Source organism: Arvicola amphibius, chromosome 2, assembly GCF_903992535.2.
Source record: "Arvicola amphibius chromosome 2, mArvAmp1.2, whole genome shotgun sequence".
NCBI classification, from domain to species: Eukaryota; Metazoa; Chordata; class Mammalia; order Rodentia; family Cricetidae; genus Arvicola; species Arvicola amphibius.
Window position 1 is genome coordinate 179,932,550 of NC_052048.2, and position 26,982 is coordinate 179,959,531.

General features: G+C 38.8%; 1 protein-coding gene across 1 annotated transcript in view; it reads right to left on the reverse strand.

Moving 5' to 3' along the window:
• The window catches only part of Chchd3 (coiled-coil-helix-coiled-coil-helix domain containing 3), a 270,287-nt gene that overhangs the window by 68,865 nt on the left and 174,440 nt on the right, over positions 1-26,982 (reverse strand). Inside the window, exon 5 of the mRNA XM_038320000.2 lies at positions 20,821-20,904. Coding sequence (XP_038175928.1) covers positions 20,821-20,904 — 84 coding nt within the window. The remainder of the gene's footprint in view (positions 1-20,820; positions 20,905-26,982) is intronic.

Consider the following 26,982-nt stretch of genomic DNA (forward strand, 5'->3'; position numbering starts at 1 on the left):
TAAGAGTTATTCAGGGTATTTTGTTTTCCCTGAAGGGGACAAGGACACAGGAACTGCTTAAATTCCCCCCAGTATTAGTCCTCAGTGAGCAGATCTGTAAGAAAGCCAGCTACAAAGCAGTTATGATATTCTCGTCACAAAGAGAAACCTGCTGTTTCCACAAACTCATCCGGCCAGAAGGCCAATGCAGATCAAAATCAGAATAAGTTTTAAAAGGTAAGCTCAGGTTAAACTGATTTTAAAGTTATGAATAACATTAAAGTTATAAACAACTTTAGATATTCTTGGTGTCTCGGAAATTCCTCTGCCACCCTTTAAATAGGTCAATGTTCATTCTTTATTTGTACAAACATTTACACTCACTTCTGCTGCATAAATTTAGTACTGGGAGACCACCCCCTCCTACACACAACTTGTTTTCTCCCAGTGACCCAGGCTGTCCTGGAACTCGCTCTGGTAGTTCAGGCTGGCCTTGAACTCACAGAAGTATGCCTGTCTCTGCCTCCCCAGTGATGGGATTAAAGAGGCACTTGCCACAACTGCCTGGCTGATTTTTTAAAATAGTCACACAACGCCAATTCTTACAGCCTCCTGGAACGTAACACTCAAATGAAAAATCTCAGGACATGGCACACTGACAATTTCTCCTTTAAAAATGAACACAAAATTAAATCTACCAGGAACCTGGAGAAGAAGCTTTGGGCTCCCCAACCTTTGATTTTTCCTTCCTAGGACTTCATGATAAAATCCTAACAGTGAGGAAGCATAGCGAGGAATGCTTTCTTCATTTTCCCTGCCAGGATTATCACGTTTAAGCTTAGCTGAAGTTACATACTTGGCTTGATGTCTCACAGAAATGAACAAAATCAGTTCAGGTCCTAATACTCCGGGTCCAAGGCTAGAAAGCCGTATCACTTGTGATTTGTAGTTCCTTCAATTCAGAGCAACAGAAGATACCGTACTAAGTACCTGGCAAATTCATTCTTTTAACTATGGAGATCTTATATTTATTTTTAACAGTCACAAAAATTTGGTACAGCATCCAAGCAAATGACCCAAGGAAGATGGTCTATCAAGTTTTAATTTCCTTTCATGAATGTGAGCATAAATCTAGATGTTAATAATAACAACTATTACATGCTTTCTTCTAGTGCTTATCAACGTGTATTAAATTACACAGGTGAATAGAAAAGTCAGTCTTAATTTAAGGGTTAAAAATCACAGATATGAAATGGAGAAAGATTTCAAAAGTGGCAAAGAGATCACCTATCCATTTCAAAGATGTGTTTATCTTTTTGTATTTCAAAGGAAAGGCCTTTTGAAAGACATGGCATTGAATATGCATGTGAATAGAGGCACACCGAAAAGTCTTAGCTTTCAGATATAATGGCTTTCCCTCAGAAAGCCCTGTACAGGATCTGGAAGCTCCACAGTGCATTTCATATGCTGCCAAGCACACTAAAAGCCTGCGGCACTGCCTCTGTCCAGCTTCCATCTGATGGCTCGTTAGCATTTTTCTAAATGATGACCCCAAACTCGACTACTAACTAACAGTCACTCTTCAACAGCAGACACATTCCTCCGTGTGGTACTGAATACACCAGAACGTCTCCTGTCTCTTTAAAAACAGTGTGAGAGACGATGGGCAGGATAGGGCAGAGAAGAGAATTATGAAGGATACAGGGTGGAAAGGATGGAGAAGGAAAGACAATTATGGAGGACACAATAAGCAAGTCTGATAGTTTAGAAATATTCATGAAAATCTGTCCTTGAAAATGGCATGGATTTGGGAGCCAATCTTTTCCATATGACTTCTGAGAAATGTTCTTAGAAAGAGCCCACAAAAGGGTGATAACAAAATGCATCTTGTCAAATGATCTTTCATTCTGGCATGGAGTTATTCTCGCACATCTTCCATGTGGGCTGCAACTCTCCTTCCAAGGCCTATATCATTCACTACATCTTAATTACACCATGCATTCTGCTGACTGTGGATCCAAGACCTTTCAAACAAGGTTTTAACCAAGAATGCATCCATCCACAAAGGACAAAGCATGGTGCATTGTCAGTGCCCACAAAAGCAGACACCAGGGACTTAGGGAGGAGCTGAGGTTTACAAAGAATAGCTCACAGGCCACACAGGGAAGGGGTTCTTGTAGAAACCTGTGGTCCGAACACATCTCACAGGAAAGAGACTTGAGCTGTATTTTTGAAATAGGGTCTTTATTAAAAAGATAAATATAGAATATAAATGGAATCTGGGGTAAGCAATGTGAATTAGGCCCTAAAATGATTTCTTTTCCTAGCACACATTTGCAGAAATCACAGAGCAAAGAAAGTGTGCAATAACAAGGCTGTGCTTGAATCTCGGTTTATTGCTCAGTGTGACCCAAATGTACCCAGACCAAATCCATCAGCAGGGAGATGTGAAATGGTCCTGTGCTAGGCTGATTTTCAACAGGCATTTTCTTTGCTTGGTGAAAGCCCCTTCCAACTACAGGCCAAGTTATTAAGAAATTGTTTGTCATCTTATATTGGATCGATCATTTGTTTTCCCGAATTCTTTTTCTCATCATTTACTCATTACACGCCTCCTCCTGATAGAAGGAGACATTTATTAGCTTCTGCATTTATTGCATTGGCAAACAGAAACATTCTGCTGCATTTCCTAGGGGTTCACTCATTTATCTATTGGATAAGAGACTGAAGTTTTCTACAGGGCAGAAAAATTAAAATATCAGTCAGGTTGACAGCGGGAAAATGAGGGCCTCTGTGACGAGAAGCTTGTTTAAGCGTTTGGTTCAGTGAGGAGGTGTTATGTTGTTTCACCAGGCTACCTCTTTAAATGTAACTAAAACTGTGGCTATTAGCTGGCAAACAAGTACTCACACATGCAGTTTATATATGATACCATAAAGCTCTCAGAAGCAACAGTAATTGCTGCTCTAAGTGAAAAATACAGCATGATGCTTTCAGAGATCCATGTTGAGAGAAGAGATGGAAGGGAGAAAGGGAGAAAGGGAGGGACGGACGGAGTGACGAAGGGAGGGGCACATACACACAGAACTAACTATCAGCAAATCCATGCAAACTGAATCTAAACTGACAGAATTTGAAGTCATAAGAAACCTTATGTCACCAAATCCTACAGAAGTTTCTGCAGCATCCCCGATAAGACGTCATTCACATTTGCTGACAGTCATGAGACCAGCATACTTCACAGTGCAGCCTGTTGATGGGGGTTCACTTCCTAAACATGAAGAAATGGGTGTGACCGAGGCAAGCTAGCTAACCCCTCTGGTCTCGGGGCCCTTGTTTCAGGTATTCACTGTACTGAAAGAATCAGGGGAGAAGGATAGGAAAGAAATGCAGGAGCCCAATACAGTCAAAATAAGTCACTGCCTTTTGATGCTGTGCCTTCTCATAAGCAAGACAGGTACAGATGAGCACAATTCTCCAGGGCAGCACACAAACATTCAGACTGGCATCTGAGTTCAGTTACAACAGAGTTGTCTTCAGCTCTTGGTCATTTTTCTCTCCACTTCTTTTCCCTCCTTTTCTATGGCTTCGCGTTCCTTGAATCAACTTTAATTGTTCACTTTTCATTCTTGACAAAAAAGAAAAAAGAAACCCAGATACAATACTTCATTGGCGTGCTCCAATGCAGCTGGCATACTCCAGCTCTGACCTGGTCATCCTAATTCTTTACTATCACCCTAACTTTCTGGGGGGTTAGTTTTCAAGTCAACAAAGCATGAGTAGCCTACTATTATGACAGGTACTGATATAACAAAGAAAAATCAATTTCTAATCTTTTACCTTCTATACAGTAGAAAAGTCCAGCTTTAACCCCATGCTGGGCAATGGGGCAATGTGGTGCAAACGTGCAAGCCCAGCACTCAAGAGGGTCAAAAGTTCAAGGGTGACCTGGCCCACATAAAAAGACTCACTTCAAAGAGCAAACAACTAACAGCAAAGTCCATTTTTCCTGATATAGTAGTGCTTAAGATTGTTCATGTCCCAGCACATCACCTTGGGAATAAGAACATAAGTGTTCATGATAAAGTAGCTCTCTTTGGTAGCAGCTTTCCACCAAAGGCTCACACAAACTTTCTTTTATTCACTTTCCCCTTAACAACCTTAAGCACCTGAGAGCACCTGTAGTATGTGTGTTGGAGGGTATCTGGTGTGGGACAAATTGTCTATATTCTTTCAATTATATTTTAAATAAATGCTGATTGGCCAATAGCCAGGCAGGAAGAATAGGAGGGACAACCAGACTGGAAATAGAGGCAGGTCAATGAGAACAGAAGTATTCTGGGAAGAAGGAAGCTCTCTCTGCAGTTGAGAGCCCACCACAGTAGGAGCAAGATGTGACTGCCTCACTGAGCCATGTGGATAGCACAGACAAGAATAATGGGCTAATATATGTTATAAGAGTTAATACGAAGCCTGAGCTAATGGGCCGATCAGTTTATAGTTAATGTAGACCTCTGTGTGATTTCTTTGGGTCTTAATGACTGTGGGAACCGGGCAGGACAGAAACCCTGACAACAGGTATCAGGCTGTTTTGGGTATTGATAACCAGACAGCAATGCTGATAAGTTCAAGTACTCCTGAAGCCCTTAGTCCTGCCCCCCAAAGTCCTCCATCATTATCCTGAAAGAGAACAACGCAACAGCAGTGCACTCGGTGGCTGCTCTAAAATCCTCTCACATGCAAACAGCAGCTCAGGGCCAACACAGAGCCAGAGATACCTGCCCACTCGGCAAACCAAAATGATCCAGATGCTACGCTTATATTACCTTTTGTATAACGAGCCAGAATAAAAAGCAATGTAGGCTCTTTGGGGGTAGTTCAGAGGTTAACAATTCCTACAGATTCCATTCTATAACTCAGGATGCTAAGATTATTCAATTACTTCCCACACTTATTTTATTCAAGCAGAAATGTTTCTGAAAACGTCCTTATTTGATGAAGAATTCTTTCAACACTTCACCTGTAAAGCACTGCAAGGGAAGGAATATAAAAAAATCCATTCTTTATGACCTGTTCTCAAACAATGCAAAAACTACCTGGAGTGCCAGCTGTGTCACTAGTAATATTTCAGATCCAGGCACTACAGTGAGATCTGTCTGCCTACCCATTCATCCTCCCACACATCCATCTAGCCAATCCATCTGAGACAGTTTCTTAGTGGTCACAGCTGACATTTACTATACAGCCCCAGGAAGGTCTCATGCCCTTGAGCACGAGTCCTGCAGATGTGCAGCACCAAACCCACTTTCCGGGCTGTACTTTGTATGAATTGCTTCACTGAAATCTTACACTCACACCATCAGGCTGGCACTATGATCCCTAGTCTCAGGATGAGGAAACTGAGGGCAGAATACATTTTCCAGTCTATATGAAAGGTGAAGGGGGAAGGAAGCATGAGGAGGGTGAGAGGTTGATAACCCCCAACCAACTACCAAATATCAAAAAAGAAAAACTTGGTTGGCAAATTAATAAATGATTGTTTATCAACATAGCAATCCTAAAGGAGAAAATGTATTTTTACTGTCTACAAATTAAACTTAAATGAACTCCTACACTGAACAAGGCCCATGATTAAATTCAGCTAACTAGAGACATTGCTTGTGGAAGATGCTGTTAGCACCTTTTGCCCCCCCCCCCCTTTTTTTTTTTGACCTGGATTCACACACCTCACCACAAAAGAACTCTTCCCTCTGCCAGGCACGTGTTCCTCCCCAAATAAGTCACCACCAGCTTCAGACCTTGGCTTTAAAATTCACTTTTTCTTGTGGGGGCGGGGAGAGCATTTGTCTCTCAGAGAACTCTTCTAGTGGTAGGAAATTCCTCTGTGGTCTAACAACTTCTGTATTTATAGACCTGACCTGACAAGGGCCCGAGCATTTCATGGTATCATCAGCTGGCTACTATAAACGTTCCAAATTATAACTGATGAAAATACAATCTGTGATTTATGGACACACAGTCGTTACTTGTCCAATAAGGAGGTCTGTTGGTCTCACTCATCCCAGGCCCTGGCACTGACTTCACCCTTCATTCATTTGCTTAACCCCGAAACAGACCCTACTCTACATTAGCATTGCAGATCTGTGGACACTCTTAGAGAAACATTTGCTTAGAAGAAAAATAGTTAAGAGTTAGCAGTAAAATGTGTGTGGGAGCATGCACGCAATGTGCATGCATGTAGGGGGCGTGTTTTTTATGAGCTGCCCCTGATCAGTCAGTGACCAAATGAGTGATTCACATCACGTTACACACCTGGGCGGAGGCTCCAAGGTCCAGATGATCACTGGCTGCCTCGTTTACATTGCTCGATGGCATTAGCTGCTCCCGTGTATTCTTCAAGCTCTTTGCAGAAAGTGCTGGGTTTGCTTTTCAAGTGCATTACATACCACTGTATCTTTGCTAATCCCCAGGATGTTGAGCTTTCATGGGAACAGGATTCAAAGAGCCTCCTCACCTCCCCTGTGTCTAATGCAACCCCATTACAATTACAAGTTCTTCTTTAGCCTGAACAGTGTAGATCAGAATGTCGGTCTGGTCTCGGAGGCTTCAAATCCTGGCTCTGCCGCTTACTATCTGCATGACTATATGGTACCCGGCATTCCCATGCCTCACTCTCTTCATCTAGGAAACGAGCATCAGCCCTGGGCAGTTGGAAAGGTTATGTGAAATATCACAGCACTGCAGTACTGGCAAATGGTAAGCTCACAATAAATGTTATTCCTTATTTCAAATAGCAAGGAAGGATTATCAATGTTGATTTGGGTTTGAGGAAAGACACAGGGAAAACCATGGGTGGATTTTCACTTGATAAGGAATTAAAAAAAGAAAAAACAAAACAAAATCAACAACAAAACAACACTTCAATATCATTTAACCAGACTCACTGGGCTTATTTACTATTCCTCCAGAAGAGAGGGGATTAGAGTCACTCTTAAATCAGAGTGCCGGTTTGAACTCCACACAGAAATGATCCACTAACAAAGTGCAGACCAAAATAAGCGCCTTCTGTTGGGCTTGGCACACCAGCTACTGCACTTGAAAAGCAAACCTGGCTCTTTCTGCAAAGAGCGTGAAGAACACACGAGAGCAGCAAATGCCATGGAGCAATGTAAATGAGGCAGCCCGTGATCATCCAGACCTGGGAGTGTCAACCCCCACCCCCACCCCCAAGGTGTGTGACACGCTGGGCTTACTCATTTGGTCCCTGACTAAGCAGCAACTGACTGGGGCATCTCATTAAAAACACCCCCCACACACCTAATAACTCTTACTACTTCTCTTTTCAGAAAGTACATTATACATAAAATATGTATTTTGTGGACTGTCTTTGCATTAACCAATTGCTAACACTATAGAAAGATAAGTTTGCGTCTCTTTGCTCTACTCTCAAAGCCTAAAACAGAGCCTGCTGCACTGATAAATAAAAAACAGAAAGGAAAAAAAAACCCATCACTATAAAATGAATGAATGGGCCTGGTGACATGCTAGCTACTAGTGAAAAACTAAATAAAACAAATACACTTCATACTTGACAAATGTCCTAAATGGTAGCAACAGCAGTATTGCAGAAAAATTAAAAGTCAATTAAAATACTGTTAAAGTAATTTAATTTCTTCTAGAGTCTAGAAAAATCCCAAGCAATTTGTTTGGAAGCAATATTCAGATGAGGCTGAAGTTAGAGAACAGGTCATCTTTAGGGAACAAAAGAGAAAGCAGGTTTATAAGAAGGGACAGTTGGAAATCTTTGTTTTGTTACCTGAAAGGACAGAACAGCTCTCTCTCACTTAAAAACATCTATAAATAAAACTACTATTACTACCTATATCTAATAAAAGTCATCATCTCATTAATTTCCAAATACCACAGACATACAGTTTTCTACTTCAGGATGAATTAATGGTAAGCATAAGACAGAAACTATCCACAATAACCTGCTCTGCGAAGGGAAGAAACTTTTAGAAAAAAATTTTCTCAAAAGACAAATAATTTTTGTTAGATAATGGGGAATCCAGAAAGCACATTTCATAAAATATGCTACAGTAAAACTATTTACCTCTATTGGGATCTGCCAGGTGGTGGGTTTAGTGAAGACTTTTCCACACTTTGTACCACAAAGAAAATGAGAACAAAACCAATTTTGCATACATCCCTATCTTGACTCTACTCTGCACTAAAACAAAGACATTCACCCACAGAGAAACTGGCTTTAACCCTTTCCTTCCACTGATGCAAGTGTACCCTGCAGTACCCTTTGAGTCAAGGGATGAACAGCACAAGCTCTACATACAGGAGAGATAGCTGAAGAGCTACAGTCTAGATCTCATGTGGGTTTTTGTTTCTTCCCCTTTCTTCAAGATCAGTAAGTCAACAGCAGACTGTGGGGAAACTATGAAAATAAATTCAATTTTCACTTAAAAGCTTATTTTACAGACTAGAATAGTTCATCATTTAATTCTTTTTCTTTCCCTCATTTTAAGTGTCTCATTTTTGCCTGAATGCACATATGTGCACCATTTATGTGCTCTGGTCTGGATGAGGATGCCAGAAGGGCACTGAGTCCCCTGGAGCTAGAGTCCAGGTAGTTGTGGACCAGCTTGTGAGTTCTGGACACTGACCTGGGTGCTCTGGACAAGCAGTCAGCGCTCTTAACCCTTGAGCCGAGTCATTTCTCCAGCCTCTCCTCATTTAACTCTAGTAATTCTCTTATCTCATGATGGCTTTTTAAGACTGTTTTTTTTTTTTTTTTTCTAAAAAAGGCATATTCTTAACAAAGGTAACAATATCTACTGTGAATTTTTTGCTTTGTTCTCCTGAGCTGGTCAACAAAATTCAGGTCCTTAGCTTAGTGATTAAAAGGAATTTGGTGATTTGGCTATTTGGTGAGTATTTTAATAGACTCTTGCATAAACAGCATAAAATGATGGGATACGTCAGTACTGCATCTGATCTAGGATTTTTTTCTGTGCAAATGGAATTGACAGGATCTGTAAATTTCCTGAACCTCTGTCTTAGAAATGTTTGCTGTCTTCTAGGAATACAACCCAAAATAAATATCTTCTTTTTCCAAGGAACGGTCTTTTAATTAGGAATATTCTAATCAAAGCACAGCACTCCAGGCCTTCCTGGCATGGCCCCTGCTCTGAAGCCATGGAGGCCCCAGTCATACTCTCGTGCTTTCCTGTCTTACACTGCATCTGAGGCACAGAATGGAAAGTAAGATGCAAACTCCTTCTGTACTTGTTCACTTTGTAGACTGGCATGTGCTCATTTAATTCTAATAAAAATTTTAATTAAAAAGACCCTGCAAAATTGGTCCAAATTTCATTTAACAATACCCTTGTTCTGCGACGATTTCTTAAATCAGAAGCTAGTGCGTAGAGCATCACCAGAAGGCCACTTGCACAGCATTTCCTCCAGGGAACAACCACCTCCCCGCTGGTCTTCCCGGCTCCTTCCTCTCTACAGGCCTCCTCACTAACTCTAGAGGATGTGGACTGCTGGGCACAGCACAAAACTTACAGAAAACATCAAGTTTAACTATGTCAAAGAGTTCTCAATCTGTTGAAAGGAAGGGGTGCTGTTCTGTTTTGCTTGTTAATTTCCTACCTCTTAGCTAGAAAGGTATTCATTAGCATTCTTTCTACTGGGTAAACAATTGAGCCTCTGCTGCAGAGATGGAGGATGACCAAAAGACCCAGGCTACTGTACGCTATCAGGTTACTATCTTGAATACTGGCAATCTATCAAATTTGAAGGGAAACATATGAAAAACATCTTATTTTAACAACAAAAAAATGTACATTAAAGAGGTTTGAAAAAACCAAGCTGATGAGACTTTATACTGTGCTTGGTTGTCATAAAAATAATCCAATAAAAAATGGAGTAAGACCTAAACAGAAAACTCTCAACAGAGAAATCTAAAACGGCTGAAAGACACTTAAGGAAATGCTCAACATTCTTAGCCATCAGAGAAATTCAAATCAAAACAACTCTGAGATTCCATCTTACACCTCTAAGAATGGCCAAGACCAAAAATACTGATGACAACTTATGCTGGAGAGGATGTGAGGTAAGGGGAACACTTCTGCATTGCTGGTGGGAGTGCAAGCTGGTACAGCCCCTTTGGATATCAGTATAGCAATTTGTCAAAAAATTAGGAAACAACCTTCCTCAGACACAGCAATACCACTTTTGAGTATATACCCAAAAGATACTCAATTGTACCACAAGGACATGTGCTCAACAGTTTGTCACAGCCAGAACCTGGAAAACAACCTAAATTTAGCCCTTTGACCGAAGAATGGATAAGGAAAATGTACATTTACACAATGGAGTACTACATAGCAGAAAAAAATGACATCTTGAAATTTGTAGGCAAATAGATGGAGCTAGAAAACATCATACTGAGTGAGGTAACCCAGACCCAGAAAGACAAATATCATATGTACTCACTCATAAATGGTTTTTAAGCATAAAGAAAACCAGCCTACAAATCACAATCCCAGAGAACCTCGACCCTAAGAGAGACATTTATGGATCTAATATATGGATCATACATGGATCATATATGGATCTAATCTACATGGGAAGTAGAAAAAGACAAGATTTCCTGAGTAAATTGGGAGCAAGGGGACCTTGGGAGAGGATTGAAGGGGAGGGGAGCAGAGAAAAATGTATAGCTCAATAAAATCAATTAAAAAAAATCCTAAGCAACACTAACCCCAATACTCATTATTTTAAGTAATTTGTACAGCATCTGGGAGGGCTGCCAGGTAAGCCAGCTCTAAGAGCCTAACTGGACAAATCTCCATCGTTTACTTGTCTGGTGCTGAATTGGTGGTGCAATAACAATGATTAGGTAAACACCACCATCATTCCCTTTGCCAATAGCATAAATCCAATTTTCCAGCTTCCACATGTCCATTTCTTAGTCTGAAAACAGGCAAACTTCTGTATTACATAAGTAAGTTCCTAAGGGCAGTAAACTTCTTAGTCAATAAAATATCCCAACTCACTGGCACCATATTATCCAGGTTATTGCTCAATATTCATTTTAGATCTCCATTAGAACAGGCTTAAAATAACAGTAGTCTTATTTTGTTGTCTGGCAATGCTTGAAACCCAGAATGTCATCATGAGCACTGCCTCCACCTGGCCACTCCTAAAGCAATATTCATTCCCAACCCTCTTCTGCATAATTCCTCTCAAATGCTTGCAGAACAATGCATAGTTCTACAAACTGGATCTTCCTGCAGCTTGAGCCTCCAGGTTACAATACGTGCCCTTTTGTCTCTATGGCATTACACTTTTTGAAAATGGGTTCAGGGTCAAATCTAAATGAGACATAATATAATTTTTTAGTCTATCCAACAGCAAAATTGCAGTGTCTGTCCTCAATTATACACTATTGAATTTCAACAAGTAGTTCAAGATATGGCCGCCAAATTTCTACCATTTAAAGTAAATTCATGAGAGAACAGACAATTCACAATCCTCCATGCATTATTCTTACTGAATTACAGAAATACTCACTGCAGTTTTAGTTTAATGTTTATTTTGATGACAATGTAAACAGTCACGCAGATGTCAGGATACGGATCACCACAGGCCCTGTTCCTTTCAGCCTTTATTCCCTATCTCAGGTCACATAGTCTATTCTGGTAAGGTAGAAACTACAGTAAGTTCTTAAAATACTAGAGGCATAGTGAAATACTGAAGACAAACTATGTTTCATCTTGTTACTCCTAGAACATATTGGCGTAATTTCTCTTTGTTATAAACACAGTCCACTAAGAAGTGAGCCTATGGTGCTTACTGTAGAAAGGGCCGACCAATTGTTCCTAACAGCCAGTTAACTGAGAATTTTACTCTAAAGGGAAAACAAATCAATATTCTGTTCTCCTTCATGAACATCTTCAATTGAGTATTGTCTGGCTCATAGGAACTTTGTGTCCTACCAGTGCTCACCCAGAGGGAAAGGCTGTTTGCCATGAGGAAGGCAGGGGCCTGGCTGCACAGCTGGGACATCTGGGGCAAGTTACTCAGTGTCTTTGAGTTTCAACAATAAAAACACTAATTGACTGGGTAAGGAAGGGAAGAGGCACCTAATTTTGTGCACCACCCCCCCAAAAGAAACATAGAAACATGTTAAATCATTTCGGGCCCTAATAGATGGTATGTATTGAGCAACATTAACACAAAAATTCAAAATACTTCAAAACTGAAAACTTTCTGTGTGCTCATAAGATTTCACAAGTGGAAAATTTGTACTTAATCTTGAATGATGGATTCCTATTCAAAATGAAGGTGGGCCCTAGCTGAAGGCTACTAACACTTGATGATTTCCCAGGGAGTGGAACTGTGGCCACAGGTAGATACACCATGTTCTAGTAGATGCTCCAAACCATGAGTGTATAGGTAGCACAAACTAGATTCACTGGGTTATTAAAAACAAAACAAAACCTACAAAGTTGAAAAGAGGTGAGTATGAAAAAGGAGGGGTGAAGATGGAAAGGGGATTAAACATGACCAAAATGTATTGTATGTATGCATGAAATTCTCAAAGAATCAATAGAAAAATCGTTTTAAAAAGTGAAGTTAGACCTTCAGGGTATATATGCCTGAAAAACAAATTCTGTGTTTAAGCATAGCGTCTCACCCCAAGGTAGCTTACTATATCTATGCAATCATTTCAAAACCTGAAAAAAATTGAAACTTAAAACACATGTGGTTCCCTAGCATTCTGGACAAGGAGATGCCTGAGATGCTTCACTGGTGCTGGTGATGATACTGACCCAACTGATTCCTGCCAATAGCCAAGAAATACAAAGGACTTTCACATATCATGGTACCCATGAACATTTTCATCCAAAGCCATGTTTGAAGATAATATACAAAATCAGACTGACTCCAAACACCCCTAAAACAAATATTGAAACAATGAACAAAAGTATCATGAGGGCAATATGATTTTATTTTAAATCTGAAAAAAGTAGTAGTTACCCTGATGTTTAATTTTCATATCTATAAAATATGCAGCTGCATTAATATGGGTTACAGGGCTTGAGCAGAAAGATCCTCACCTGGTATGAAAACCTGCGGGAGAAACCAGCCTAGAACTGAGCCTCCTACAAGTGGCCTGCAAGAACCAACCATAAACTACACTGGTCATTTCTAACATGCCCCAAATTGTTGTATTCATCCATGCAATAAATATTCAGTGAGTACACAGTTAAGTACCAGGCATGGGTCCTGAAAATAGACAGAGCTCCCTTTCAGAGAGCCATGTTCTAGAACATTATAGATCATGGAGTGATGGTGCTCATGCTCCCTGAGCTATCGTTCTCAACTTTAATGGAGGCAAATTAAGTTACAAAGCATGTGATTACTGGCTTTGATCATTCAACCTATTCTCCAAATACAACACAGTTTTTTACTCGGCTACACCAGCAAATCTCACAGTAAGCCCTACAAATACTCTGAAGGCTCCCAGTGACTCAAGGCCCATTAAGACTGATATGTCCTTTGCTTGCTCTGTCAGACCGAGAACTGGCTGCACTGATGGAAGCATTTTCAAACTCTGTGGAGATAACAGTATTATTCATTTAGATTACTTTTCTCCTTCAATTCATGAAAGGAAAAAAGATAATCCCTCTGCAAGCCCTCATGCTTAGCACATGTGCTGGGCTCCACGGCCCAAGTCTTCAGAGAAGGACAACTACCTCTTGGGTGCAAAGGAATGGTATTCCATTCTGACACGGGTTTGATCCAATTACCATCCACTTTCCATTGTGAAGAGGGTAGGAGAATGCAAGCTTCAATCAGCAATATGCATGGAAATTTAAAAAGAAATACAGCTTACTTATAATAAAGACCACAGTTCTGCTAAGGACTTAGAGAATTCAGAGAGAGAGAACAGCCACCTCCTAGGTACATCCCAACTAAGCTTCCTCTTCACCTGCCTACCCTTCAGCAACAGGGCAAAGAGCAGCAATCCCATGATGCTGTGAGCCCTCAGACCCAGAATTCTACAATGGATGAAATCCTTTTCTGCCTTTGCATCTTAGGATGCAAACCAAGGTCTCAAAATGACAGTGACATTATGCAGGGTACACAGATCTCAGTAACCCGAAAGACTAGATAAATGACTGTTTCTAGAAAATATACTATGGCCTGAGTCAAATGTTGAATCATCACATGCAACACCCTCATCCTGAAGGCCCAAGTGCCTTTGAGAAACAAATACATCTGACATACTGAAACCTATCATTTCTTGAAATCATTTGACTGTGGAACCAACCCCACTCTGACAATGACATTAATCTTCAAAATTGATCTAGTGTCTAATATCTGACTTCACAGAAGCTACATGTGTAATAATTCCTTTCAGAGAGTGCCATCTGAGGCAACCCAGTGCATCAGACACAGGATCTTCATCTGAGAATTTAACTTGGGGCGTCTTTTCAATCCATTAAATTCCCCTCAAAATCCCATGATTTTATGACCTTTAAAAGACAAAGGTCCCAGATATTCTTCAAAAAACACTTTGACTCTAGAAAATAATAGTCCAGCACAGCCTCCCTGGATCAACTATCAACAAAGAACTCTGTACCAAATGATTATGGGCGTTTGTGCTATTCGTGTATCACCATATCTATGTACAGCACCTGGCGCACTGTAAGAGTTTAATATGTTTGGTCTGACCGAATGGTGAGTGTCAATAATTTCTCTCTAGTGCCTCAAATTCTGATTGAGAATAACGAATGGGGGGAAAAAATCCTATCTCAGTCTCGGTGGCCAAATTAGATTTGGATTCCCTTCATCGAATGTATAGTACAGTGTAAACCTACTTTATATACCAGGTTCAGATATGGGCATTTCTTCTTGGGCGATGCCAGGAGCTGATATTATTTGCAAATATTTTAATGACCATATGTATCTTTCTAACTGAGATGTAATCTCTTCTAGAGGCGCAGCTGGCTCATGCTCTGAACATAAAACTGGGATTGCAGAGCATTTTCTAACACAAGCTTTGCAATTTCCTTTAAAAAATTTAATGCTCGTGTATTTTAATTTTTTTAGTCAGCAAAGTAAGCAAATAAACATTGGCTGGACTGCCTAAGTGGAACATATTTGAAATTTATAAATAAGATATCAAGAAGCAAAACCATCACTAATTTTAAAATTGGATATTTTTAAAATATTTAAAATTCAGATATTTTAGCCCATTTTTCAATCTTAATGAAAGGAAACAGAATGGCTTCCTTGCTGTAATATTATTGTCAATAACCTGTCACTTCCCCCAAAAATGATTTCAGTGAAAGGAAAGATGGTTTTGTTGTTTTTTTTTTTGTTTGTTTTGTTTTTTTATCAAATACAAATGCTTGCTGAGCCTCTGCAAATTGTACAGAATCTATAAACTGGAATTTCCCCCCAAACTGCACAACACATTTTTTTATTTTATCTTTACACATCCAAGTGGCATGTCATTTCTCAGTCATTATGATAAACAGAATGAGATTATTTCATTGTACCGGCTTTCAAAGGCAAAGGAAATGCAGAGCACTGGGAAAGTAGGTCCATATTGTTGGCTCCTTCACACCTATGATCATTATAAGCGCTCACAAAGAGGCCACTGGTCTTTAAAGCCAAACTCTGCATCATCTCTTTTGCAGAGCCCTGCGGCTATCACTGCAGAGCACAGTGGTCCGCTCTAATCTCTGAATAGAGGAGAGGAAGAGATCATTAAATTATAATTTCTATGCACAACTGCTACAAGTATTTCCTACAACAGGATTAATATGAAAGCAAGATCCCAGAATAAAGCTGCTCAGCAGAGAGGAAGGCAGTTTAGTGTCTTGTAAATTTGATTTCACTGAAAGCCCTGACACATCATAATAGTGGAATCCTATTTACTGGAGCAAGCAGGACGGATAATGCTATTTAATACCTGGTGTACTGCATGCCATCAGCTCACAGCTTTGTACTCCATGTTCTCATCTTACCTTAAGGTTAATGCTTCTCGACAGCCGACATGGTAAATAGAGTCCAAATTAAGTGCTGATCCCACGATTTGCAAATCTTTCCTCTAAAGTTAGACATAGAAGAACTGGCTCCAGTTATGGGATCATTTTAACAGAATACACTTTGAAAGCTAACCCTAGGGGGAAAAAGAGTATGCTTTATATCCCTAAAGCCAGATTAAAAAAGCAATTCAAGGTTACTCAAACCACATTTTCCATTCGAAATTTCAGAGAAGTTAACAGAAAAGTCAACGTACTTGAAGGATTTGTTGGATTGAATAGAAGATCCCATATCTATTAAATGCATTCATTCCTCCCCCGAGAGAATAAAATAGCAACCTAAGAGGGTGGGGGTGACATCAACTCACATTGCTTGCTACTTTTCTGAGTATCTGTAATAATAACCCTCCTTTAAGAAACAGGTCAGAGTGCAAAATGGCTCACTGTTTGCATCTAGGTTATAACCAGCTGTGTCAGCTGTGGTAACAAAAGAGACGGTGTGACTAGACTAGGCTGCATTAGTTTTTCTACCTAATAATTTCTAAATGCATTTATTTGAAACTCCACTTGAAATAAAGCTTTTATTTAAGAGTATAACTCGCAATGTATAAAACATACCACAAGCAGCTTTGCTAGGATTTGTTACTCTCAAAGGCATTGCAGTCATGATGGTGGCTTGAATATCTACAATGTATGAATGTGTGGACCAGAGAGCTTCATCTGTTTCTGCAATTTTCTATAACTACAGAAACCATGGGAATCTGCCCTATTTTTCACATGAATTAGGAAACCTATACAAAATTCGCAAATGTCAAAGGAACAAAGTGTATCTATGAAGGCCTGGCTGGAGGAGCTTGGTTTTTTTATCTATTGTGCTGAGTTTGCCAACTCACATTCATGGCCACAGTGAGTTACCCACTGACCTAAAAGCACTGACAACTGCTTCTAACGTGCTCTAGCGAGAAACATAACAATGGTGAGGCTTTTGTTTTAAATCCAGTAAACCAATTTAATACCTGCTCATTCCAAAAAGATTATTTATTATTTTATTATCTCAGATTTTAGTGATTATATCCAAGCTACCCTGGCTTAACTCGGGGACAGATTTAACAAGGGCAGACATCATCCGGTAGTGAAGTATACATATAATAGTTTCTCCCATATGTAGTGCATCAGGTGCACAATAACCTATTCTAAATTATTAGTTAGCATTGTTTCCACCCTTCTTAGCTTTCCACAAAGAAACACAGGTAAAAATACCAACTGACAAAAAGTGAAGCAATCCTACCAGCAATTAATCATACACAGGCGCCCAACACTTTCTGATGCTGCTGAAGATTTGCCACCCACCAGAAGTGAGGGGCTTTTAAAAAGTTGCTCATTTGATGGAAGCATGACCTTAGAATTTAATTAGTAACTCTCTCCCCAGGTGACAAGCCAGTGATATACTTTACTTCTTAATGGTAATTTATTTTTTCATTATTCCCTTTCGATGTCCTCTTCTGACCAGCTGGTGCAATTCCCTTTCTGTGTTAATTCTAGGTGGTTTCTTGCAAGGTATATGTATATTGCTACTGAAACCCAGGAGTCTATAAAATGCATGTAATATGAGCCACATGACCAGGCTGGTCTGAGCATTAAGCTTACACTCCGTTAAGCTCTCAGGGCCACCAGGATTTTTACACCTCCCGTACATGCTGTGCCAAACCCCATCTCTTTAAGAGAGCCAAGAAGAAGAAAGTGGTTGGTTCAGTGCAAAGAATTAATTCCACTTCATTTTAAAAATTAAAAAGTTGAACATGCATGATACTGGAACCCTCAAAGGGATCAAGTTTCCAAGATGTCCTGGGGATATAGGGTCCTTCATCCTTAGAACCAATGAAATGCTGGCAAAAATGCATTTTCCTTAAGAACGTGCCAATAATTCACGTCAAACAAATTATCCACCAAAACAATTTACCATGAAAAAGTCTATTTTCTTTCCAGAAGATAGACATGTTCAGATCCATTCTCAAGCTATAGCAACCTGGACTACACTGCACACAAATGACCCCCACACTCACATTATCATGATTTTTTTCTTATATTAAGAGCCATTTAGTTCAGCACTTTTATAATTTTTAACACCAAGTATGTTCAGAAATGCTTACACAGTGTACCTTCACAACCACTGACAATACAAAAGAAAATGCCTTTACAAGTTTTGTAAAATGCCTAGTCCCAGACTGACTACCCTTCATGTATTCACTGACGAAACTCACCTAGATAAAATGACAGGTCCTCTAGGAATATCAACAATAAAGAAAAAAGGACTTTACAGAACTGGGAGAAGTCGTGACGAGGCTGAGTGACATGAAAGTGATTTCATGACTATTGGAATCTTGTTTACAATGAAGAATGTATGTCCTATGATGAAAATAGCTCAAGTGATAAATTCTGGCCGGTTTTTAAAGAGCTGTCATGTCATTCTTTATTTCGGCAGGGGTATACCTGGGATTGAACTCAGGGTGTTATGCATACCACCCTCCTTATCCAGGTCATTTTAACATAATAACATTCCATCCTACTACTGGCTGGAGAAACTGAAAGATTAAGTAAGTTTCATTACAGTCTGTGAAGGAAAGGCAAATGATGTCAGAACTGGTTCTCGAAGTGGCCTGTCTGAAGACTGTGACCTGACATCAAGTCAGGCTCACTTCTTGGTAGAGACAGTCTGAAGAATGGTCTTCATACAGGTAAATGATTAAATTTTTAAAAAATTTTTTATGATGTGAAAATTGTACAAGATTTAAGCTTCAGTACATAGACAGTCCCTTTCATTTACACATTATGGACGCAGACATAAGAGGATGCAACGGAGTTCATGTTAACTGAAATATTTAAATAAAATATTAAAATTTTTATCACTGATTGCTTCTTTAAATCATTCCATATTATGCCTACTCAACATCTCTACTTGAATGTTTTAAGAAGTACCACAAATAATGGCCAAACCAAACCCCTTATTTACTCAACCACCAATATCCTAATTGATAATCTACATAATCTTCCCCTACAAACAAATCTTTCTTTTTAGCTATAAGACTAGACCTAGATTATGTCTAAGCCTTTCTCTTATTCACTTTCAAAACCATTATCAAATCTGGTCTCTACCTTTGACATGCACCCTAGTACTAGCCATGGCCATCCAAATACCTCCTCTTCTCCCCTGCAATCCCAATTCGACAGGGTGCTCATATAGTCCACTGTAATCTCAAACTTGCTACGTAGTCAAGAATGACTTTGAATTCCTGATCCTCCTGGATTCATCTCCCAAGCACTGGGCTAACTGGTGTGTGCCATCATGCCTAGCATGCCAACTCAATTATTAATCTTTTGCCAAGTCTCTCTTGCTTCAACTTTTTCCCAAGGTAGTCGCCTGTCTGCTGATGTTACCATGCTTCTTCTGTCCTTCCCATATGTGCCTACTAAACCCCTATCTCAGGAGTGACCGTGACTTGTTTTCCTGTAACTTAAGGCCTGTTCCTTGCTATCCCATCATATAGCTCGTCCTTCTTCATGCAGCCCCGGGCTTACACTTGGCTGAGGGACTCCATATTCCCTGCTAAGTTACTGTTTTCCACATCATCTATGCTGTCAGACACTATGTAACTGACTTTAAGCTCCACAAAAGTAGATGTTCAGCTTACATGTATAAGGGCACAAACACAAGCACCTGACAAACATCAGTTGTGTAAAACGATCCTATTCAAGATGTGCTGTCCCGCCACAAGGAAGGGGACAAGGAGATGTGTTTGAAATACAAACAGCTGCACTGAGCAGAATTCAATGTTGCATTTCTTTCTTTCCCTACATTTGATCAAATGTCATAGTCTAAATAAATCAAACAGTGGATCTTAAACACAGGAGAAAGGTCAGTTTGCAATTCCATGGATTCAATATAAAGATAACCTAAACAAATTGATTTCACTGAACAGGGTTTCAGACAAGAAGTTAAACACCATTCTTAGGCCACTGTCTTGTATTCCTCCAGTCCCGATCCCTCTGTTATGTCTCAGTCCATTTCTAAGTAGAAGCTAACTAGGCATATGCCTCCTCCCGTCCTAAATCCCACTAGTAAGCCCTCCATATTCTTAGTTCCTGTTACCACTCTTGAAGGAGAGATCGAGTTGTAGCTGTAACTGCAGCAAAATGGGGCTTCGCTGACAACATATCCTTCAGAACCTCAAGCCAGGTATGTTGGCACACATGGGGAACCCCAGCACTCAAAGGAGTAGACAGGAGGATTAGAAGTCATCCTTAGATATATAGTGAATTCAAGACAGAATGTTTCAAAGATACAAAGAAAATACATGAACAAACAATAGCTAAAACCCCAAAGACGATAAACAACAGCATCATGTCCAGGAATGCACTCAAATGTAGTATGAACAGTGTCTGGGAAAGTTCAAAGGAATGGCCTGCTGTCTGTTCTGAGGTAATGCAGATTACAACACATTATATAATGTAAATTATGTGAGAGGTCTTGAGCATACACACACACCAAAAAAAAAAAAAAACCCACAACAAACAATAATATAACCAAACAAACATATACAAAACAACATTTTTGGAGACAATGACCTAGTTGCTTAGCCTCCTCACTTCTTAACTAGGACAAGCAACTTTAGTGCTAATTTGTTGGTTTTTAAACAAATATATGGGGAGCTACAGATTCAGAGAGAGAAGAAAAGGAAGCAATGACAAGAAATAGCCATACCCGCTCCTCCAGTCTGGCCAGCTGCTCTTTGTAGAATGCATCCTGCTTCCGTATCACTCGGTCTTTCTCTTCCAGCTGCCGAGCCTAAAAAAGACATGAGGAATATACTATATTGAGAAAAAGCAAAAGCAGCAAAGATGAAGGAAAACTCAGGCAGAAACTGTATTATAAACACATACAGAGCTGATGTTTATTGCACTCTACTAGGTCTCTACCACTGAAAATTATTAATATGATGATGATTGCTGCATTTGTATATAAAGAGTGGAACTGCATTGTCTTTTCTCACTGTAACAGCTGTGCCCTACTTTGTCCAAATGGATCTGGAAATATTCGAATACAGTGTACAGCAGACTGTCTTATTTAACTTCTCTTTCAAAGAGTAATTTTTAGGATTAAAAGTCTGCACAATGAAACTTTGATCTGATTCTTGGAATTAGATATACGCTTGCTAATCCCAAATAACCAATAAACTGTCTAAATAGCACATGCACACGAACCTTACATTTGAGAACCCTTAAATGATCAGTGCAACCTGTATATAGATGAATGTATTCATTTCATTTCCCCACCTGTATGTATATTTCATTTCCCCACCTGTATGTATTTGCATGTGCTCATTCCATTTCCCTACCTGTATGTATTTTCATGTGCTCATTCCATTTCCCCATCTGCATGTATTTTGCACGCACTCATTCCCTTTCTCTACACATGAAGAAGTAGTAGCTTAAAGGATGGAGATGTAATAATAATGGTTTACTCTTTATTTGAAAAATTTAACAAGCATAATAAAATTTAAGATATTTAATTATAATATTAATTTACAAGATCTTATTTTACAAACTTAAAAAAGCATTTCAATCTTTGTATACGTTTCATATTCTTTTCAAAGTTATCACATGTCACCTGGCTCACTCTATAATAGTAACTGTTCAATTTTGATTAGTTTACATAAATCCATGTTTGTTTGTAGGTTTTGCTATTGTTACTTACTTTATCTTCAATATCCTGCAGCATGTTAAAAATAAACAGATATTTAGCAATATATACATATTACACATTAATATAATATAGACATATATACTTTTCCCTTAAATCTGGTAGAAGATATTGAAAATACAAACCAAAATCATCATCATATTAATGTGGAAATAAAAGATGTGTGAATTTAGAACACATTTAGGTGTCATTGTGCTCTTAAAGGTACGTTTCAAATGACATGTTGATGCTACTTGAAATCATATGAATAGTAAGAAACATACAGCACTATGATCAAATAAAAAGACACTTATATGCAAGTAAATAATTTATATTTTCTTGGCAATACACTTAAAAGTTTACTAGTCTTTTAGGATCACAAAGGAAAAAATGTAGAAGGAATTTTTGACCAATAATGCTAAGTGAGGGAAAAGCATATAACTATCATCTAAATATATGTTCTCAACCTTCCTAATGCTGTGACTGTTTCATATAGTTTCTCATGTTGCAGTGACTCCCAATCATAAGATTATTTTTGTTGCTACTTCGCAACTGTAATTTCTAACTTATGAATCATAATTTAATTATCTGTGTTTTCCAATGGTCTTGGAGACCCCTGTGAAAAGGTCATTCGACACCCATACCCCAAAGGGGCCACAACCCACAGGATGAGAACTGATCTAAAGAGGGAAAAAACCTAAAATTCAATATGCATGCTCAAAATATAATTTAATAAAATTGAAAATTACTGGATTCATAAAAAATATTCCTATTACAAAAAATAACTAATAAAATCAAAATAGATCAGTGACAAAGAGCACCAAACCTCTAAGATATAACTGTGAAAGTTAAGATCACAATAGAGAAGGAACTTGACTTAAATACTAAGCCTTATCCTTCTTTAAAAAAAAAAAAGCCAAAAGTGACACAATATAGAGACTGGTGAGCAAATAATAAGCAAATGAAAAATACAGCTGTGGAATCAAAGAATGCAGATAAATAATAATGTATTATTCATCTGCCAAATTGACAAAATATAAGATTATAATCATCAATATTGGTGAGAACACAGGAAAGTGGGTTTTCATCTTATTGCTTGTCATATATATAAATAGCCTAAGCACTTCAAGTATTAATTTGACAACACAGAATAATTCTGAAAATTGTTCACAACCACAAAAATGTGAAATTCCTCTATTTCAGTACTTTCTTAGCAATTCTGGCAACATGTAAATACAATCATTGCAGGGCTGCTAGGCTGTAAGGAGAGAAACCACAATCAATCCAATACCTAAGTAATATATACACTAAAAAATTAATACATGCACTAAAAAGTGTGGGGGACAGACTAGTAACAAATATATTATAAACACTTCTGAAATAGGAAAAAAAAAAAACCCAGATACTCTAGAAAATGCCCAGACAAATTGCAACATGGTAATAGTTTTAGGAATGTCTTGTATATTTTTATTTTTCATAATTAATAAAAGGATGTTTTGTAGCCAAGAGCCAAATTTGAGGAATTTTTCAGGTGGGATATCTGTCTTGCTATGGGGGGGAGGGGTGGTATATAATGTATACTGCTGTGGGATAATGCTCTTATACATTGCAAAAATTTGCCACTCATATACGCTTAATAAAACGCTGACTGGCCAGTAGCCAGCAAGAAAGTATAGGTGGGACGACCAGACTAAGAGAATTCTGGGAAGAGAAAGGCAGAGAGTCAGTCATCATCCAGAAGCAGAGAAAGTGAGATGTGAATGACTTATTGAGAAAAGGTACCGAGTCACATGGCTAAACATAGATGAGAATTATGGGTTAATCTAAGTTGTAAGAGATAGTAATAAGCCTGAACAATAGGTCAAACAGTTTATAATTAATGTAAGACTCGTGTGTTTATTTGGGACTGAATAGCTGTGGGGCCAGGCAGGATAGAAACTTCGGTCTACAGTATATATTTATCAAAAATTCAAGAGTTGTGTATTAAAAATAATTCATTTCACTATAAAAACTTTAAATTAAATATAAAGTAAGCATATTTAAATTTATAAACTATGCATTTGTATGTCAACTTGGAACAGCCTAGAGTCACCTGAGACAAAAGCCTTGATGGACAAACTGCCTAGATCAGATTTGCCTGTGAACATGTCTTGATCTTTATTAATAGTTGATGCAGGGGGCCCACTGTGAGCAGCACCATCTTATAACAGCCCTAGACAGATAGTGCTGGGATATGTAAGAAAGTTAGATTAGCATGAGGCTGTGGTTGAGCCAGCAAGAAGCCTTTGTCCATGGGTTCTGCTGTTCCTCCTTGTTCATGAGTTCACAGGTTAGAGGTAATGCTGCATCATATAGCAAGCAGGCCTACCTTCAGCTTCTTACACTAACCTCCCTCAGTAACAGGCTGTGTAAGATGATGAATCCTTTCTCCCGCTAAGTTGCTTTTGGTCATATTGTTTTATCACAGCAACAAAAGGAAAGTAGAACAGATAGGTCCATGAATACTAATGTCACTTTACTGACAGCAACTTTACTTTAAAGCATTCAACTGTAGTAGATATTAAGACAAGATTTTAAAAGTTCACATATATCTAAGAAAAAGAATTATGCAACTGAACAACAAAGGAAGAACAACAGAGTTTAAGCAAGTAAAATAAGAACCGACAGTAGAAGATTAAAAGATTTTGGCAAAAAAAAATAAAATAAAATAAAGTCAGTCAGAGATTTTTGGCCTAGGCACATGATCAAACATTAGGAATCATTAAAAACTGACATTTTAGAAAATAACTTTTAAGTAGTCAAAAATAATAACTGTGTGTGTAGTGTGTGGGGGTAGGTATAAGTCAAAAGAGCAAGTGGGGTAGTTCTTTAAATAGAAAATGACGGGGAGGAAAAGCAGAGGAGGAAGACAGAAAATAGAGTGTGCTATAAAGATGTGCACCAAGGGTAACCTGTGCAGAAAGGAAAGCAGTGGCTAGGATAAACAATGGGGGCAGAGTTTCTCATCTGGACTATTCCTTATTATCTACAATGAATAGTTCTTACTTCTATAACTGGAAAGAAACTTAAATATCAGTATGAATACATTTATCATGAACTAGAAAACATCAACTGATATAGAATTTTTTTTTAATTTGCTTGTTTTTTTTTTTCTTTTTTCTTTTTTAAAGAAAAGGTTTCTCTGTGTAACAGTCCTGGCTTTTCTGGAACTCCCTTTGTAGACCAGGATGACGTAAAACTCAGAGAGCTGCCTGCCTCTGCCTCTGCCTCTGCCTCTGCCTCTGCCTCTGCCTCTGCCTCTGGAATGTTGAGATTGGAGGTGTGCCCTACTATGTCTGGTCTCTACTACTGAATTTTAATGAGTAAAGTATTAAGTAATATAGTACACCACTTCAAAATTTAACAACTTAAACATCAGAGAAATTGCTTCCTAAACCCTTTTTCCTCCTCCTCCTTCCACTCAAGGAGTATTTCCCAACATAGGTATTAAAGTAAGAGTACCACAAATGGTTAATATCTGAAAAAGAGGGCAATGAGTATTTGCCATAAGGATATTTTAAAAACACTAAGGAAATGCAGTACTACAGGTGTTTGTTGGGCCTATTATGAACACAGGAAGAGTGAACAAACTTCATTTTGAAGAGCTGCCCTCAACGTAAATAAAGGATGTGCAAAGATATAATGCTTGAAGAACTTTTAAAACAACACACCAAATGTCGGAAACATATGCTGAAGACTTAAGAGGGAGCTATCGCCAAAGACCTGATAGCATCTAACTACCCGCAAACATCACAAACCTTCCCTCAACTGCAAACAGAATCAATAGCTTGAGATCCACTGGGGAGAATAACAAAGCAAGAAACATGGCCACAACACTTCAATGGCGCACTGCTTTGAAACAGTTAATGGGATGCTGGGAGGAAGAGTCACACGATATGAATCCTGAAACTTAAATAAGCCGAGGATGTGCTGCTAAGCTAATGGCTGCTGAGGATGGAGAGTCACATTCAGCTTCAGAGAAAGCAGTAAACTGACTGCAAAGAAATAAAACCTCGGACACTGAATTGTTGTAAATGAACAAATAAAAACAAAGAGTATTAGAACATTATTTGCTGTTAAGGTGGGATCATTTCCTGAGGGAAAGATGAATATAAATTCTTTTCCCACCTCCACTTGCTATCCTAGAAAAAAGAAACTACACTGATTGGTTTTCAGATTGTGCTAGTTTGGGACAACACCACCGGGCTTGAAAATGTGACAGAATATGCTAACGCAGATCATTATGGGAATCCAGACTGCCATAATCAAGAGAATCAAACGAAATAAGAAAATCAAACTTAATGAACCTCAAATATTTTGATGTTGTAACTAGTTGTTGGTCACTAGATTAAACATTAATACATACTTACCTCTTTATAGACTTGTCTCTTTTCAGAACAAGTCTGAAGGTGCTTTACAACAAAAAACACAATAATGTCAATACAAGAGAACACAGGGACATGGGTGAGACAGTGTGCTGATAAGAACTTTACCTTCCCACGTATGTTCTTTGGGAAATCTTCATAGCTCAAACTTTTTGGCATTGCTATGCCCTCTTAGCCGTGGTATGGCTCAGGGGTGGCTCAAAACAATGGCACTGGAACTCGGTGATGTCACAATGACTTGGTCACAGTATAGGCCAGTGAAAGCCCTAGAAATGCCAGGGCTGATGTTGAAAGCTAGCGTGGAAAGCAAAGCAGGTACCTGCTCAGTGTCCATAGACGATACCATGAAGGCAGAAATTACCAAGGCTAAGAAAAGGCAATATTTTTAAAGAGTTCCCAACAAGCACATCCTATCACCACGTTCTCTTTGATTCTGAATCTTCAACCCTTTGGAAATGCAGACAAAATAAGCTGGGATAATCTGAGGCAGGCAGCAGCATCTATCCTCAAAGCTCATGTAAGAAGATAGGCAAATAAGAGCAAGAACGGAACTTTACTCCTTGTCAAAATTATGTATGAAGCATATTATCAATGAAATATTGTCACATAAAAAGAAAACATGAAAACATCAAAGCCTAAACATCAAGAATGCATTGTAAGCTGTAGAACATGATCACTGAATAACAAGATGCCAAAGTGATCATGTACTCAATTAGGTGAGCACTAAACTTCTGTTATAAATGGGAAATTACATAGGATT